Source organism: Strix aluco, chromosome 4 (assembly GCF_031877795.1).
Source record: "Strix aluco isolate bStrAlu1 chromosome 4, bStrAlu1.hap1, whole genome shotgun sequence".
Classification (NCBI taxonomy): domain Eukaryota; kingdom Metazoa; phylum Chordata; class Aves; order Strigiformes; family Strigidae; genus Strix; species Strix aluco.
The window spans coordinates 122,313,724-122,333,107 of NC_133934.1; the positions used below are offsets into that span (position 1 = coordinate 122,313,724).

The following is a 19,384-nucleotide window of genomic DNA, read 5'->3' on the forward strand; positions in this document are numbered from 1 at the left end:
GAAGTGGATGGATGGTCCTAACCCCAGGTGTGAGTGGGGCTCAGCTCTGGTGGAGATGGCATAGGGGCTTGCTTTGCTTTCGGCTCTGGAAACAGGAAGGAGCATTAGACTCTGCAGGAGCACAAAGCAACCAAGGACATGGTATTCACATGCAGTTGAGCACAGCTGGACATGCTGATGTTGGCTTTGCAAAGGCCCAGACAGTTCCTGCTGTGTGTGTTTCTGTTGCATGATTGTCCCCTTGCCTTCTCTGCAAAACCTCCATTAAGCAGCACTGGGAACTCTCACAGAGCAGGGAGGAGGAGATGGGAAGGTTTAGGTATGGAATTATACATATAGGTATGATACATATCTGTGCCTGACTCAAATCCATGAATAGAAACTGCAGATCTGAACTCCACCCTTGACCACAGGGCAAAAGCAAAGCTTGGATCTGAATAAATCCTGAAAATCTCAGCTGCCAGCATCTCCAAATCAGAGCAACAACAACAGGAGCTGAAGCCAAGTGCTCTGATTATTTTCTTCCAGGATACCCAGGAGAGTTCTGCTATATGTAGCAGAGCCATTTACATGGTGTTTGAGGCCACATTTCTAGTCTTAGCAGACAGAGAGGTGCCAGGAAACGATTCTGCTCCCCAGACAGGCCTTAGACCACAAGCATAGACAGGCCTGTGAGTCCGTGATTATCACATTGATCTTTTCAGCAGCCCCCCATGAAGCATCAAGCATGTGTTAGACGGCTACTGCTCCTCCCAGATACTCCCCTTATCTGCTGCTGTGGGTTGTTATGCAGTGAATACTGCAAAGGCAATGCCTCTGCTCAGACTGTCCCAGAGAAGATGATCAGATCCTAACCATGCTAAAGACAAAGCTTCAGATTCCTCCCTTCCCTCAAAACACAGTGGTGTAATGCAGAACAGTTTGATAAAACACTGTCCCCTGTCTCTATGGGATTTGAAGTGGAGGGAAGAGGGGGGGGATACCTGCAGACAGCTGCCCAGACAGCTGCCCAGATTGGTCAGGGAAAGGGGCTCTCACCTGGAGGAGTACTGGGGGAAGACACTGCAAAACTTGTGACTGAGTTTTAACCAAGGATGCAGGAACAGAAGAAAACGAGACACCTTTAAAAGGGATAAGAGGAGATGAGGTCCTTCAAACAGATCTGACTGACAAGGGTTAATCTTCCAGACTTAATGCCTCTACCTGCCATATCACAGTTGCCCCATCAATGCCTTTGGCCCTAGACAGTTGCCTGCTGGCCATTCCCTACTCTTTGCAACACCTCCCCTAAAAGGGAAGGTCTCCCATCACAAACTGAGTTAATCTGGGCCCACAAACATCACCAAAGTCACACCTGTGTGCATGACCAAAACATTCAACCTCTCCTTTACAAAAGACTTGCACCTGGCAGCAACTGGCACTTAAGAGGTGGGATCCCAGGCCAGATCCTCTTGTGAAATCTGTGACACTGGCTAACACATTGTTTGACATTTTCTCTCCAGCACCCTCATTTATTTCCCTTTGCATTGCCAGTTTGCCCAGCCAGCTCAATGAATAATTCAGCACCATTAAGCACGTGCCAAAGCAGCTTAGGCACTTAGTAGGATCCGTTCTTTTCTCCATTTAAACTTCATTCCAACATAATCTCCCCTTCCTTGCTGCTGGAGGAGCAAGATCTACAAGTAGAAAGCACATCGCTATAGCTATATGGAAATATATATGGAAATCACCCCTTTGATAGAAATGGTGTGCTGCTAACCATTCTGCTCGATGCATGGTGCCTTGCTGCTCCTGCTCAGTGCCACTTTGAATGATGGAGAAACCTGCTATTTTTCTAGAGACATCTACTGGATGTAAACGTCAATAACCAGGCAATAAGGATGATCTCACAAACCAGGATTCAGAAAAACCTGAGGTCATTTCCCAGTTTTGTTGTGTATTCCTGGTGTTATTGCAGTGAAATCAATTCATCACACCAAACAAATCAATTAATTATATGATAAATTAGTCAATCTCAGTCCCTTTTTCACCACCTTTCCTAGACAAAGGGTCTTTAAGATGCGTGCGCACGTGTTTCAGCATCCCATCTGTAAGATGACAATATCATCTCCTTCCTCACTTTGCCTGGAGATTTGAACTGTTTCACTACCCCTCGCTGCCAACCTGCAGTGCCGAGAAAACGGGGGCTCCCAGCATGGACCAAACCTGCAGGTTCACTGTTTCTAGTAGTCCTGTCACTGTGATTGAACCATCTTTACTTCAGTCCCCCAAAACTGCTCTACTCAGACTTTTTCCCTGCAAGGACTGAGGGCTGTTTCTCTGGAACATCAGACATAACTGCACACACAATTTCTGACCCAGTTTGCATGTGCAATTACCATGTCTGAGAGCACCAGGCAGCAGAGTCAGCACATAATATCCAGCTGCAATAACTGTCTGTGCAAATAAAGTGTATTGGTGAGTGCTCATTTCAGAAGGCACAATTGCTACTATGGCTATATTAAATCCCACTCATTTTATGTCTCCCTGGTTGGAGCAATAAACCTTTCACGTTCAGCTAAGGGTATACATGGGCCTGCTGTTTCAGCAGCAAAGCTCCAGCAGCTCCAGTGCAGGCGTCTGAGACAAACAGTTGAAGGCAGCCCATTCTCTCGCTTTGGGAAGTAACTTCCATTCTTTGGAAAAGCTCTTGCACTTAACCTAAGCAAGTAAGCATAGCTGCTCGTGTTTCAATGGTACATTAACCGACAAAGTAACCTTCAGAAATCCTGACTATTAATCTCTGCCGGCTTTTCTGTAAGCTCTCCTACCCTGTTTCTTGTTCGTTGCCCAGATACAGACCTTGTTTTGTGGATGCTATCAGCATTTCATTAGGATGTATGCAATAACTTCCCTCTGCCTGTGTAAGGAACTGTCTATAATTCTAACAGAGAGCAGAAAAACCTGTCTGTACAATGCCTGCCTCTGCCAACAGCACTCACTGAGGGAGCATAGATCCTAGGTTGCTTTTAAATGAGTCACTGTGAAAACAGTGTCTCTGGGATTGTTAGAGGCTGGATTTTCATCTTCACCACTGTGGATCCCAAGTAACATCAAGCAAGGCAGAGGGTTTATACCAGCCAGGCCGTGGGTGGTATCAGACCTTGGAAATCTGCATTTGTTTTTTCCCTTAAATTTTGCAATCTCATTGCACCTTCTATTCAAAAGATAAGAAGCAATTTTAAAATTTCACATTTTGCTCATTTGTATGAAATGTGCTGCTCCAACAGTGCTTACATCTAGCTGGATGATGCAGCAACACCAAGAGCAGTTTCCCTGGCAAATTACTCTTTAGGATCCAGTTGAAGGGGGACAGTCCTTACCAAGATTCCTACTTTACCTGCCAATCTGGATAGTCTAATGCCAAATCCTTAATGCAAGATAAATTTGCTGCCTTGGAAGCCTTCTCTCTCTCTAAGATACAGCTTTTTGCAAAGGTAATACTGATTAACTGTGTCCTTTTTGTGTCTCTCAAGTTACCCCAGCTCTGCAGGACTCCTGAGGTCACCTCTCACAGTAGTTTGCACTATAAGGAACTGAGCTGTAGATTATTTTCATATCAACTGTGAGAAAGCTCATACAACTTTTCCAGTGATATCAGAGAATTGCAGGAAAGTACTGGAGGACTGGCAGCACCCAGGAGGACCTAATCAGTGCCCATATTACAGAAGGCTCCTATGGGGAGCTGAGACGTGAAGCAAACTCCACCACCAGCTGAAACCTTTGGAAGAGATCCTTAATTCCAAATAAAATCTCATGGCACAAGTTGGGAAAGGGTTTCTCTGAGAAAGTGATACCAAAGTGCTTTCAGTGCATAGACCTATGAGTCAAGTTGAAGCTGCAAAGAAGATAAACTCTAAAATGAAGTTTCTGGTAAAGCAAAGACCCTTTCGCCTAAAAGCAGCCAAACTGGCAGGGTTTTTTCCCCAGGAAATATTCACTGCTGCACAATGTGGCTTTGCAAATCAGTCAAGCTTTGTGTCTTCTGAGCCCTGAATATGCAGGAAACGAACACTCGGTCATCTTGAATGGAGAAACACCTATTTCAGAAGCACAAGGATCTTTGTATGCCAGATTTTCATAAATGATGCTCAGCTGGAGCCTCCCAGACTCAGAGCACTTTGTGAAAGCTATCATCACTACCAAAATGATAAAGCTTCACTTTCATTGCTAGAGCTGATTTAAGCAACCTTGACATCACCAAATGTCCCCACCACAGGCCCGTGTGAAGGTAGAAGATTATCGCCATCCAAACCAACCTGTCTTCTTGTAGCATTAGGTTTTTTCCATACTTGTTTGTATTCTTCATACACAAATTAAATGCTGTGAAAGCAAAACACCAGAATGACCTCTCTGATACAGTTCCCATATAACCACTGAGCTGCTGGCAGAGCAACAGGGGGAAGACAAGATATCCGTGATATCTCTCTGGAAAAAACAGTGGGCAAAATTGACCAAGTTGGGTAAAGGACAAGAGAGTTAGAAAGAAAAATTACTGCAGAGGACTAAAACAAAAGAAAGTGGTAATCAAGATAAGATTAAGAATCAAAATGACAAAAAAAACAGACACTCTTTATTCAGGGGGGAAATCAAGCCCTTTGAACTGTTGGATCATTGCATGTCCCCTATTTCCTATATTGTTCTGAACTGACATGAACACAGCAGCCTCCCTAGGAAAAGAAAAAAAAAAAAAATCCTCTTTTCAGTCAGTATTGCTATTATGTCCCAATCAGCAGTGCACTCTCAGAAGCTAAGAAAAAACACCAGTAAAATCGATACCCACCTCCAGGTTTTATTCCTAGTGGAGATCTCCTATCGCACACCCTCCTTTCACTACAGTGATTCACTACATTAATTTTGACCTCATGCTATCTACCAGACACAAATAGCAGTACTCAGGGAAGCCCTTATTCTGCTTAACATCTGAAAAATTAGAGTGTTAAGCCACCCTGAAACAGGCAGAGACGTTCAAAAGTTTGTATTTCACCTTTCCTTGAGAACTAGAGATGTATTTTATATCACCAGACCTTAATCATAAATCTAAATCTGACCTGAAATGAGTCCAAACTCTACATTTGAAATAATCGATAAAACTGGTGAAAACCCTTGATTCCAGCTCACAGAGTACTGCAGAGGTTCAAAAGCACTTCTAGCAGATCAGAAAACAAAATATTCCAGAAGTTCCCTGCAAAATACTACATTTATGATAAAATTGCATTAATGGGCAAAATATTTAAAAAAAAAAAAGTTTTATTTTCCTTCACCTAATTTGTTTTATAGTATATAAATTTCCCTAAGCACCTTCTGAGCTAAAAATATGAATTGGTATGGAAAAAGCTCTTTAACAACATTTACAGGAAAGCCTTGCAGGTGGTATAACTTTTCCCCTTCATTATATACTGCATTATGCCCAGAATAAAAATCTCTTCTTCCTGTATATTCTGTCAGCCACAGAAAAGCTATCAATAGGTGTTAGATTTCTCTGTCAATAACAAATCTTTGAGATTTGCTGGGAGTATCCAGGCAAAGCATCTCTATATCTAGGCATCTGGGAAAAACTGGCTGTCATAAGATAGTCACAGCCTTGCCTGAAAGCTGAGTCATTGATCACTGACACCAAGAGACACCGAAAGGGACACTGTGTCAAGATTTTGGCTTCTAAAAAGTGTTTCAAATGTGAGTGATTCTGCAACTGAAGTTTGTCCACATGAACAGAAAAATCGCTTGTGAGCAGAGCAGTTGTGTCCTTGCAGCCTTCCCCAGGAGCAGGATTGAGCCAACCTTGGTTGCCTGGCTTGGCAGGGCATGAACATGGACGTGGACATGGACACAGGCAGGGGCAGAGCAAGCAGTGGGCTTGTGCAGCCCAGCATGCGGAGATAGGTCTTCACACAGCACACATCATTCCTCTTTGGGCCTCTTCTCAGCAGGTTCCTGTTTGTATACAAGATACCCACCAACTCACTGTACTTAGCTTAGACTTTGCCATTCATGGCTTTGATATTTAAACATTTGACATGAGCATCAGGCACCTGTATACAGTCAAATACAGTCAAACAAGTAGCTTTTCTTTTTTTCCTACTGGTCATGATGTAATCTTGACCTGGCAGAAACATTTTATAAAGACCATCTTGTGTCATATCTATCAGAAAGGTCTGTATACTTCTGTTTGAGTGCTACAACTTATGACAGTTCTTCAGAGACGGTCCTTTGCTCTTGAAGAGAAGATATATGAAAACGGAAGGATAAGGCCTATAAATTTTTATAGCTTTGTACTTAACTTGCACACAGGCAGTGGAGTGGATAGCAGTCCCAAGAGAAGACATGATCCTCCTACATTAAGCTATGTCCAATTTTAAAAGCACCTCTGAGCATCCAGTCACTGTGTTTAAGATGCTTTGACACATACGCGTTAAAAGTTTGACCTTACCCAACACATGGGGAGTAATTTTCACAAGCACAACTAAAAATCGGGGGAGGAAACAGATTCCAGAGGTAAAATGAGCCAAATGCTCAGGCTATGGACAACACAGGTTGTGATCTGAAGGGCATGAGATGTAGTGAGACATTTCTGAAGGTCATATCAATGTCATGCTCTGGTATATGTGCATAGTGCCAATCATGAGAGGGCACCATTGCATTTGGTGGTTACTGATCCCAGCCACCGCCCCAGCAAACCATCATTTGGGGAAAAGAGAGAAGATTCCCTGTTCTTTGCTTTGCTCTGATCCTTTCCAGGGCTCAGGCACCTCCTCTAAGTGACCGGTCCTCACTTAGGAGACCCTGCTATGTTCCCATCAGACCAGGACTCCAGGGAGAACCCCAGAGCCAGCACCCGACCATCCATCAGCTCTCCTTGTCCCCTCTGCAACCACTCCTGATGCCAGAAAGTGCTAAAATCACTCCTCTCTCCCTGAAAAAAAAGAGTCTGGAAGGAGTGGAAGAGAAATCATGTACAGCACAAACCTGCTGGTGTGCACACTGCTCATTTCCACCACCATGACCTGTATGTCTCCAGGTTTCTCCAGCTCAGCTCCGGTTGAGTTATCACAGCTTGATGGTTATAACAAGCTGTCATGTGGCAGCTGAATTGCATTAACTGCCCAGAAATAGGGAGGTGGGCCGTAGCCTGCTGCAAAGGCAGAAACATTTCCAACTGCTTGGCCCACAGTGAAAAACGGTGGCTGTGAAGTTCCCTCTCCACTTCCATGGGCAGAGGAACATGTCCGTGAGTTGCTGCTGGGGCAGCTCAGCTGGGATGGGGAAACTCCTCCAGTCAGAGTGGCTGGAGATGGTGTTTGGGGCCCCACTGCCTCGATCGTTTGAAAGTCTCTGGAGTGAGACCCCATAAAATGAGGCCATCTGAATGTGTCTGTAGAGTCTGTGTCATCACAGCTCACTGTTTATGTCCTATCACGTGTTCAGAGTCATTTTTTGGATTCTTTGAACAGAGTGAAAGCAGAATTGCAAAGCAATCTACCAATCCACTGTTAAACCTACCAAAATACCAAGAATGTACCATGGAAAGGTGAATTCCTGTATGAAACGATTCTCAGAAAGAAAATCACCCCTCACTCCTTGCTGCAGCTCTGCATGCTTCATAGGCTTTGCTTCCATTTAAAACTGTTTTCTTAGCCTTTATTGATCATTTTTGATCAATCTAGCCAATAAATAGCTAATTGGTCATTTTTGCATAACTTTGGGTTGCTAGGCCACAAAGCCAAGAAAAAACATGCATCAGAACAGAGAGACAAAAGCAGACTGAGGGACGCCTTAGCTGCATTTTCTCCTGCCCACCACCTTAGTCTTAAATTCATCCCTGACCTTACATCAGGGCAGTCAAATAGTGGTTTGAAAGGAGAAGGCTGGCCTGAAAAACAGACTGATTGCCAGTGCTCCAGGTGTGTCCCTAGCACGGGGTTTAGCAATGCAGGTGTCATTTCTTCCTCTAAGACCCTCTACACTTAAGCTATTTCACTGGTTTGCAACTGAGAGTGCACATTATTAGCTCCTAAAGAGGGTAGACTGGGGAAGGGCCATGCATACAGCAGAGTAAGAGCAGATTTGTGAACCAAAGAGGGCTGTGTAATCAGACAGCCCAGGAGAAAAAGAAACCATTTTGCTCAGGCGACGAGTCCAGGAGATTTGTGGAAAACTTGTAAGTCATGCCTGCAGGACCTCTTCCACTCAATTCTGCTCATGGTTCTTGGAAAACACCTGTCCCCATAGATTCATCTGCTCTGCATTAACCGAGCAAGCCCACTTCAGCTGGCATTCAACCATCTGAGCAGTAAGTCATTCAAGTTCTCCATTTCTCAGAAATGGGCAAGACTATCATGGTTAACTCCCATTTTTTCCAGTAGGCTTCCCCAATCCTTCAAAAGTTCCTCCATTCCTGTTATCACGCAGAAAATTAACAGTCAAATTAGTCCAAGTAGGGAAACATGGTCAGCACAGCCTGCTACAGAAATCTGAACAGACATTTCCAAGCAATACAGGAGAGATCCCCCTTGCAGCAATGGAACTCAGTGTTGTGCTGCTGCAGTGGGCTCTGCAAGCCCAGTCCTAGGCTGTAGGGCAGGCAAGGAACCCATCATCAACATGAGGATGGACTCCATGAAAACTCCCTCTCCAGTTTGCTTCAAGAAGGATCCAACCAAGGTAGAAAAGAATGAAAGGAACAAGAAGACAGTTCAGAAAGCTCAAAAACATGAACAGAGAATAAAAACTGAAGAAGCTAGAATTGCTTAGCCTAAAGTAAAGAAGGATAGAAGAATGGTAACTGTTTTTGATAGACGCTTGGGAGCTGGTAGAGGATCTGCCAACAGAGGCCTTTCCAAATGAGTCACAAGCATCTGTCAAGAGTGCTCTACCAGGAATCCTGTCTGTGGGCCAGGAGATGGGCTTTCTGGACCTTGTGAAGTTCCTGCCAGCCCACACTGTATGAAGCTACATTGAGTGGTATCTCTCCTTTACCCTGCTCTGCAGTGTGCCTGCAGCTAGTGGTGCTGAGGCGGCACCACGGGCCTGACCCAGATTTGCAGGCTCCAACTCTCAGCTACTCCTAATCCTCTGCCTTTGCTGAGAAGATGGACAGGTAGACAAGGCCCGGAGCAACCTGACCAAACTGCTTTGAGCAAGGGGTTGGACCAGAGACCTCCACAGGTCCCTTCCCACCTAAATTATTCCATGTGGGAGGCAAGCACACAGAGGTTCACCAATGTACTCAAAGATTTTGTGCCAAGGCCAGGCCTAGATTCACATGTTTACTTCTCTGAGCAGGTTTTACCCCACTCCTCCTATAGCACCACAAGGTGAAGACACTCCAGCCCCAGGCATGACACCCCTCTCCCCTACACCTTTTCCAAGCAGGGACTTTCCGAAGGATGCAAAGCTACCGGAGCTCCATAAAAAGCAAACTGAAGCACTCAAAACAGATGGGCCAGAGTGTGGAGGCACTTACAGCAGATGGCACTAAAATATTAAACTAACATTACCGTATGCTTAAGCCGCGGCCTGGCTTGCTGCTGATTGCAGAGCCAGCCCGGTGAAAGCACGCAGATGAGAAATGAGCCTCAGATTGCTAAATCACCCTACCAAACATCGCCTTCCCACGGAAAAATGCCTCACTAGCAACTCCTCCAACAGCAGGGACGTGCTAACACGATGCAGACGATGTTTTACTGAACAAAAAGCATTCCCAATAACTTAAGGTCTCTCCCAGATCTATGCTGGAAAACCATGTCCTTGAGAAACTGTAAAATCAGTTTGTCTGTGGCACTGAACAGGGGCGGATGCAGTGAGAGATTAAAGGGGAAAAGCCCACACTGCTTTGTACTTGTCTACCGCATGACAGCCCTGGACACCATGGAGTGGCACGAGAGGCACCAGGGAGGAGGTGAGACATGTTCTTCAACCCAGGGCATTTGCCAGTGTCACCCCAAAACCAGAAGTGATCCTGACTGCAGCTTGTGACACTACCTGAGAGACACCAGGCCACCACATAGAGATGGATGGCTGTGAACCTTGGTGTCCTTCATGGGTGCTTAGAGCCACAGTAGCAGTGAAGGGTGTGAGGTAAGGACATACTCTTGTAGGGGACTAACCAGATTAATGCTACAAAAGCCTTTCATAAGGCATAAAAATCAGGATCCCTCATAGTAGGGTGGCATAGGACTGTGCTGTGGACACCATTTTAAATGGTGAATTTTATTTGACTGCATTTCCAGCAGGACCCTGCTTGGAGCCTGGGTCCTGCCAGTTGTGCCATCTAGCATGTGAGTGACAGCACAATCCCACAGGCCCGGACCTGTGTTTTCCTCTTCTTATGCTAAATTTTGCCATAAAATAGAAAGAAAATGAAAGTGAACATTACTATGAATGTCCACATCTTTTTCTTTTTTTTTTTAACCTGACCTCAGACATCTGATCTGAAAGATAACAAGCTGCTGCATGTTTCATTAAATGGATCAAGCAGAAGGAATGTCCTAATATTGTCATTGAGGGAGAGGCTGGAGAGAGACATGATGCCCCAGCATAAGGGAAATCTCTGCCCAGTACCCGGTCCCCAGGCTGTGGAACACCAGCATGGGGTAAGCCAGGCCACCCTGGCAGAGAGCTACTGACAGGCACGGCAAGAGAAGACAGAAAAGGACTCAGTCAAAATGCTCCTTCCCAGTGCCTTGGTCCAGGCTTCTTCTGGGCTTCTTGCAAACTGCTCCAGGACAAAAGATGCACGTTTCCAGGACAGCAGATCTTTTCTGAAATTTCCTGCATGCCCAAGCCATGTGCAAGCCCAGCCTGGATGTCACCTGGGCTATGCAATGTCACAGCGCTGTGCAGGCCACACCAATTAGTTGTATTATTTTTCAAAGTTTGTGAAAATCTGTTGTAAGACAGTGTTTTCTTAGAACAAACCTAAAAACCAGCATTCCTTGCTCTGGCTACTGGAAAACACAAATGCATCTGGACTTCCTTCTCTGTGATGGAATATTAGAAAAAAAAAAAAAAAGAAAAAGAAAAAAAAAGAAGCTGAGCTGGCAACCTCCTTTCCTGCAGAGCCACAGCCAGATGTGCTCTAAGCCCTGTTGTATAAGGGCTGTGTCCACATCTGGGAGGAGATGCCAGGAGTGATGGGGGCAGCAACAGCTGAACAGTAAATGTCTTGCTACAGCTTTGCCTTCCTCTCTTTGTTCTGCAGGAGGCAAAGGAGTTGGTAGCAACTGCACAACTCTGGTCAAAACCAAGCCTGTGCTGCAGCAAGCAATGTGATCTTTCTGACCCTGCAGAAGAGCAAGCGAGGCTGCTTAGTGGTTAATGACACGGGAATAGCTTCACTCTTTCAAATCGTGATATCGGCTCCAGTAAAATGGAGGTAGGAAGTCACTGCTCATTTTTGTTATTGCCACTGGATGGCAACAGACGTTAAGCAGAGACATTGAGTTATCACTGCACAAACCACACAAGCACTTGCTGTGCTCCACCTTGTTACTTTAGGAGGATGCCCATGATTTCAGCACACCTAGCAGACACACCAGAAAGGTCTCTGAGAGATTAAGCCGCAGGCTGGCAGCAACACAATCAGCAAGACTGTTCCTGGGGTCAGGCTGAACTCTGGGTTTTCACTTTGCACAGCTTCTCCATTTCCTAAAGTGTGCACTCAAAATCAATTTTTGTCTTGCCAGCCCGGGGCAAACTCTTCTGATGAGCCACTCACAGTATATTTAATGCCATGCATATGAGTAAAAAACTCCTTGGTGGAATTACAGTACCACACTGTGAAATGGTTAACACCTACATGCGAAACTGATGGCTGATTATTTTTAATTACATCTACCTGGCTATGAGTTGGGCAAGGGCCACAGAAAGATCTATAGCCGGGTGTCAAAAACATCAGCAGGTGTGTCGAACATCTTCACTTGATTCTTCAGTTCCCCATGAATCTCCAGCAACCCTGGGCTAGCACTGACCTGAACTCAGGTGGGACTTGCCATGGCCATAGGGGGATCAGCCCCATCTGAACCCTGTGAACCATTCCATCTTAATAAGGATGTGTGGTGGTAGCATAGCACTTCTGAGGTGGTGTGTAACAAGGAAGTAACAGGAAGCAATGAAGGTTTTTCTGCTTTCTATCTTTTAACAAGTATATAGTCACATCTTGTTAGTATTCTCTTAATGATAGACAACTATCATTAAGATAATTCTCTTAATGAATGATGACACTATTGCTTTGGGAGACATCCTACTGCTGCACCTCCACTGTGTGGCACTGTCACATCTCCCTCTGTTCTTGTCACTTTGACTGTGACCTGTGCCAAATGCCTCCTAGGTGCATCTGAGTTGGTGTATGACACATACGTGATGATATGATGTAAAGCTATGCCAAGACCTGAAGCTGATGCTATGAAGGCAGTCCCTGTCCCCTTAGACATGCTCTGCCACATCATTTCCTTGCCAGCCAATGCGGCTCAAGGCTGATGGAGCCTGGGAGGACCCATGGAGGATGGTTTGGTTCCACCAAGCCCATTAACACATCCCCCAGTTCACCTCTGATAACTGAAAAACTGAAGGGTTTCGCATGAATTCTCCAAGTGAGGGACCAGCTCTCCTTTCCCAGGGCAGAAGGAGAGCTCCATACCCTACCTTCAACATAAAAATTTAAGTAGGGCCCAGACACAGTGACCCATGCAGCAAATACCTGTGACTGGAAGGTAGCATAAACTGGACCCTGCTATCATCCATATTTTCTTACCTTGAGCCCACCTCCCCACACCTTGAAATCAGCTTTAAAAAGTTACACAAGTTTTAGCCATAATCTTGAGAGGCTTTATATGTTTTTGTTTTCCTTGCCTTAGGCACCGGAGTGTCTCAAGGGAGAAAAGCACATACTAAAATAGTTCTCTACACACTGCCAAATAGTAATTAGCTGTCTTGTGTCTGTCCAGGAGGAAAAGTTCCTGCCACTACTGTCCTAGGGGAATACAGATAGGAAACAAGGACACATTGTGATGCAGGGAGAACGTCTGCTCACAGAGACAGGGATTTTCTCTGACCACCATATGAGAACAAGCCTCTGTTAGCATCAGTTTAGGCAATGACAGAAATTCAATGAGACACAAAAGTTAGGCCCAAAAAATCTGAATACAATCAAGGGGGACTGAGAAATGTAATAGGGCCTGGAATCTCAAAATTGAGGGACAGGCAACTAGCTGTCTGTGTGATATTCCCCAACTACGTTCCCCAAATCCAAGATCAAATTGTTAGTCGTCTGCCCAGAACAACACACAGAACACAACATGGCTGCAGAGACCCAATGCTAGACACTGCAGGAAGGGTGCGTAAGGTAAATACAATCAGTCCTACAGCTTCTAGGGTTTGGGCAAGGCCTGGGTCAGTCCTACAAAATTTGGGAAGGGGGAAAGGAATGGTTGGAGCTTATCCTATGCATGAGGGAGCTAAGAGATGCACAGTGTGACATTGTGAGCACTGAGAATCTGGCAGGAAAACATACTTAGAAGCAATAATCATGTTTCTTATTCAGCCTATTAATGTCATTAGTTCATTACCGCTAAGAATATCAGTATTAACATATTTTATTGCACTGCAGATCTCGCAGTCCTCAGCACATCGTGCAAGTTCGTGCTGTTTCCTTACTAGACTTGCACGCTTGGGTTCACAACTCTAGATAAATCACTTGTAAAAGAGTGCCACTTAAATGTATCTGTCACATCTCCAGGCTATCATGTGGTCGAACGACTGTCTGCACAAATGTGGACTGAGGAAGAAGATGCTCTCTAAGCAGCAAGGATGGGGTTGTCCTCCCCTCCATCTGTATCCAGCTCTTCGCAAGTAAGCAGCAGCTCTCTGAACTGCAAAACAACATCCGACAGAAGAGCCGTGGAGATGGCACAGGGGGACCAGGGCAGGCGTGGGGCAGCCCCAGTGTCCCTCCCTCCCATGCCACCCTACAAAGCCAGAGGCACACAAAGGTCCTGGATATTTAGAGCTGGCATCTTGCAAAGAATAAAATGCCTTTTTCTCTTATGCACCTTGTGAACTAAGCCAGTTACAGGCTGCACAGACCCCGGCAGTGTCAGTGTGCAGTGACCATGTGCTACCCCTCGGTCCTCAGGGCTTAGCTCAGACCAAAAGTCAGTGGTGGCTCTAGAGGTTTGGTGCGTCCAGTCAGATCTCAGTGCCTGGCACAGCAAGCCCAGGCCTGGCTGGCTCTACGCTGGCTTTGAAGAGATCCTACAGGGAGACAAGTGCCCTTGAGCTCCCCTGAGTACCAGAGGAGCGTCCTGCCTTCCCCTTCCCAAAGCTGGGTTAGGGAAGGGACTTTCACAGGGACACACAGGATGCTCCCCAAGGCACACAGAGCTGGGATGAGTACCCCCAAGCCACCCACCTCCCTGCACTAGCCTGGAAACATACACAAAACCCTCATTATTCAGGATGGAGGGTGTCAGCCACCATGAGAGAGATTTGTTTAAGCTGCACCAGCTTTGGAAACACTCAGACCCACCAAACCCAACCCCTCTCCTTCTCCAAATCTTTATTTTTTCCTAAATGTATTCTCAAAAACATTGTCCTCACACTTCTGGGAGGAACAGGACCACCTCCCTGATTGCACCTTTTCCCTGGGGCAAGGCAGGTACTATTTCAAAGGAAAAATGATTATTTGTTGTCTTTGTCCTCCAGATGGCTGGTGTATGAACCAGCCTTATGTTACTGAGGTTCCTGCTTGATCCAGTGTCTATATGCTTAAGCCTAAAAATTATTGTTGCTGGTATTATTTTTTTTTTTTCCCTACGGGAAAGGAAAAGAGAAAAAGAAGAGGATGGAAAGGTCAGAGATGATGTGTGCTCAGGTTCAAGCTGAGGTTATCCAGTGCCAGCAGCTCCCCCTGCTCGGCACCACTAACATCTCCCCTGTAAAGAACAGGCACTTCTCCCTCCTCCCCCTTCTCAGCACCACTGCAAAAAACAACATAAACATCTGCATTTACCTTTCTGCTTATTTAAAAACGGCAGTAGGGGTGAAGCCAAGGGACTTCTTTTGCCAGAGTCCTTGGAAGACACTTTACTTTGGTTAACAACAGTTTCTTCAATGGGCTGCTTCAGGATTATTCTTTCCTTCAGCTCCTCGGTGCTGACAGCGGAGGTTGGGGGCTCAGCACCTATTTTCGGTGCAACAAAGGAGCATTTCAGGTAGGACGCGGACTCTGCCAGGTTTTCCCTGTTCATCCTGCTCTCTGTCGTTTTACTGGCTTCATAGTCTGACGTGTCAGTGCGTGAGCCGTTCTCTTCCTTGATAATGTCCATGACCATGGGCTTCATCAGAGGGGAGTCCTGCTCCCTCTTTGGGCTCTCTTCGGAGGCCGATGAGGCATCGCAGGACTCAATGATGAGCTCGCTGTCGAGCTCGGCCTCCCGCTCCTCCCGCAGGATGCTGTACTGGATGGAGGGGGAGGCGGGTGACGGGGGGGGCCCTCCAATGTGGCTGAAGGTCATGTAGTTGGAGTGCAGCACCTCCTCGGCAGCCATTGGGTCCTCTGAGACCAGCTCGATCTCCGAGTCCCCTGACTCGGCACTGCTGGCTTCGTTATCCAGGGGTGAGGAGACAGCGGGGCGCCCAGGTTTGACCCGCTGGTCTCTCTTCTCAGTGGAAGGGGCTGGTGACCGCTGCACCTCCGGGGTCTCAAAGGAAAAGCTTTTTGCTTCCTTGATGGCACTGATGAGTTCATCCTCCGACAGGCTGCCTTTGCCCTGCGATTCTGAGCCGGATGGTTCTGCCACCCGGAAAGAAAGGAGAAAAAAAACAGAAAAAATTGTTAAAAATGAGATTTTCTGGCTGCTTAGGCAACAAACACAATAGATTTCATGCCAGCACAAATCCCTCTAGCAGGGCTGGTAATACAGGCAGAAAGTCTCCCTGTCTGGGATGACTAACAGTAATAACAGCTTATCCACAGAGCATTTCCCATGTACATACTCATTATAAAAGAAGTATCATCAACATAATTTACTCAGGAAAAATCTGAGATACAAGGAAATGCTGGTCAGTGCTTGGCCAGTGGCTCAGCAATATGGTTTCACCAGGAAAATCACCAGTCATGAGAAATGTGGGCTCAGGCCATGCGTGACAGTATCTGACTGTCACCAAATGGATATGGGTCTGTTCTGGGGACACTCACATAAGGCTGGTACGTTCCTGGCACCACTGATCATAACAAGCCATGTGTAGTTACTAGAAATTTTGCCAAACTTTAACTTTCAGATGTGAAAAGTTCCAGGTGAGAAACTTTTCTCAGACTTTTTGGTGCTTGGTAGTTGGGGTTTTTTTGGCAGGAGGGAGGGTGGTGAATTCTCTGTTTGCTTTTATCCCAGTTGGGTCCAAGAATTAAACTTTTTTTTTTTAATTGTAATTCTTAATATCATTAAGAACTACATTAATGAAAATAATCAACTTGTCACCCAAAATCTGAAACAAAAAAAAATTCTCTGCATTTTCTGGCTCACACTGGAAGAAGATCTACTCAAGAGAGTGAAAATGGGTAGTTGAAAAGGCTGGCTGGTCACCCAGGATTAGGAAGGAGCCCACATCCCATACTAGAAGAGAACCCAGCACCAGACTTCCTACTTGTTCTGCCTCCCTGTATATCCCTTTACCACATAGGATTTTGTAATGACATAACAAAGTAAAATTGTCTGTAAAGTGTTCACAGTAAGAGGTGACAGAGGCAGCATGAGGTGCATCAGCGGCTATCTTGAGTTACTGCATGGGGAACAGGCTTCACTTGATGATTCACAGAGCATCAGCCAGCCTCAAACCCGGGCTGCTCCTGGTGCATCGGCAGCAAGGCCAGCCGGGCCACCTGGGCCTGCCTGTGCCAAGGGGGAGCATGACGGCTGTTTGTACCTGATCCCCTGCCAGCACCCGGCCACCGCCACCTCCTGATCGCTGGTTTCCACCTTGCACTTCACTGACCCAGGGATAGCTGCCAGTCACATGCAAGACCCTCCCTCTGGGGGGAAAAAAAGGCAGAATTCCCCAGTCATGTTGGAACAGCCATCAAGCACACACAGAAATTGGTCCCCTGGACTCTCAAGTGCTCATTCACTGACTTTATATCATTATTAATGTGACAGGGGTCACCAAGTGGCATTGCAGGTGGTGAGGGTTCAAGAAGAGACCCCCAAGTTTCCTCCTGCTGATGCTGGTGAAGAGGCCTGTGTCTGCACATCTGGGGACAACAGCGGGGTGGGGGGGGAGGTTTCCAGCCCCTCAGTTGCAGGTGTAGAAAGCCCCAAGCTGGTCCGTGCCCACTACTAGTGAGTATCTGCCTTCAGGCCAGCCCTGCTTCGGGTGCAGCCACTGGGATCAGCCCCCTGAGCTCACGCAGCTGTGCTGGCCACCTCTGGAAGCTCCTCTACATCAGACAGGGGGAGATTGTATCAGATGTGACCTGGGACAAAACCACTATTTCTGGCTATTTCCAGACTTAATTTCTCACGGCAATAGCATAGCTGATTTCTTCCTGATCATATGCCTTCACCAAGAGGAATCAGGTAAAGGGGGAGGTTTTAATGATAGCACCCGAGCCATGATGTCCTGCTGGGATATGGGCAAGAAAAACAACCTCCCCACAGTCCTCCAAGCAATTTTGGGTTGTGCATCTGCCAACACATGTCATCAGCAATTTTGAGCACGTATTGTTGGCATGTCTGCAGCTCCTCCAACAAGACAGCTCTCTTGTAACACAACCCTCTCTCATGAGAAAGTCCTCTGCAACCCAGAGCATGGCTGCAGACAGGATTAAGGTGTTTGGGACTGTTACGACACCCTCCTGTCCAGATGCTGGGAAGTTTCTGTTACATCGGCCATGCCAAGCAGGAGCCTGTGCATCCTTTTCCTCCGGCTGCAGGAAGCCCGCGTGAGCTGCACCACTCTCCTGCATTACCACATGTGAGCATTTTCTCCCTGAGCAATGACTTAATCTGGCACGCATCCAAACAGGCATGTGACCGCCAGCCCTCGTAGCACAGCAACGCGCCGTCCCTCAGCTTCACCCCACTCCTGCCCGCCCTGGCAGTTTGTAACTCTCAGCCATGGCATTTACCTTGTGAACAAAAAAGTCCTTTGTGGCCAGCAGCAGGGTGTCACATTTACTGCTGGCACAGGGAAATGTATAAATACCCACAGCCTTTCAGTGCCAGTGCGGCATATGAACAGACCACGTCTTCCTTCCCCAGAAAGATGATGGCCAGTAATTAAAAGAAAACCATTTTCAAAAGTCCTGATCCAAGTAGGGGGAAACTGGGGGCTTTGCCAGAATGCTTGAGGGGTATCTAGGAGCAACGACTTTGCTGGGTCATTGGGTAGAAATAGCAAGGGCAGGTTTTACATTTCTTCCTCGCTTATGAACGTGGAGTCTGAGTGCAGTGTGTCCCCGGCTGCGGGAAAGGGGGGAAAGCCAGAGAAAATGCCCTGTGGGAGCCAGCCCCTAAAGGAAGATTCCTGCTTCTTTCCTTAACACGATAGATAAGCAGTTCTTTTGGCTTTCCAGCACTCTGATGCAAGGCGGTGTGACCTCCCAGGGCTGTTCAGGCAGTGCTGGGGATCAGCTTTGCCCATGGAGAGGAACATTTCTATGCCAGCAATTACACCGGCCGCACCAGTGCCTCCCAGTAAGGCAGCAGCCATGAGGTTCAGCCACACATTATTCAGCTGTTTTGATGGGATACAGTTATCAAGTGTCATGAAGGTAGCCTTGAACAAGTCGCCAAAGACTGAACAAATGACAACTAGTGCCTGAAGATCTTCTTAATTACCTTTTAGTGCAAAAAGTGTAAACGGATAAAAAACAGCATGTCTCAGAGGTAGCATGTGATGTCACCCAGTCAAATAAAAGAACTAAAATGGGACTCTAAAGTCTACTTATTATCTAAAGTTTTGGGCTGATGCAGGCAGCATAAACTTACAATTGCGGTGGACTTTTTCTATCTCTTTTTTTTGTGTGAAAGTGTACAAATGCACACTCAGTTTTGGATAGGAACTAGGTATTTCTCTAAGGGTAGGAAATCCCAGACTGCCATTTTAAGGAAATTCCAGTTGATTTTTAAATGCTTCTAGATGCCATCAAAGCAATGGAAATTTCAGCTTGGAGATGTTTGTTGGCAAAAGTCAAGTGTTCACTGTCAAAGAGCTTTGATCCAGGACACTGAAATTTAATTAATTTCAAGTCTGAAAATTCTGTTTCCTGTCACAGAACTTTATTCCTTTTTAAAATACTACACTACTTCCATATTTTAGCAGTGTTTAATAGGGGAAATGAGGAATAGAT

At 46.2% G+C, this 19,384-nt stretch overlaps 1 protein-coding gene across 1 annotated transcript in view; it reads right to left on the reverse strand.

The window, feature by feature from the left end:
• RTN1 (reticulon 1) overlaps positions 1-19,384 on the reverse strand; it is a 119,664-nt gene that overhangs the window by 33,116 nt on the left and 67,164 nt on the right. The window contains exon 3 of the mRNA XM_074820904.1: positions 15,047-15,829. Within this exon, the coding sequence (XP_074677005.1) occupies positions 15,047-15,829 (783 nt within the window). The remainder of the gene's footprint in view (positions 1-15,046; positions 15,830-19,384) is intronic.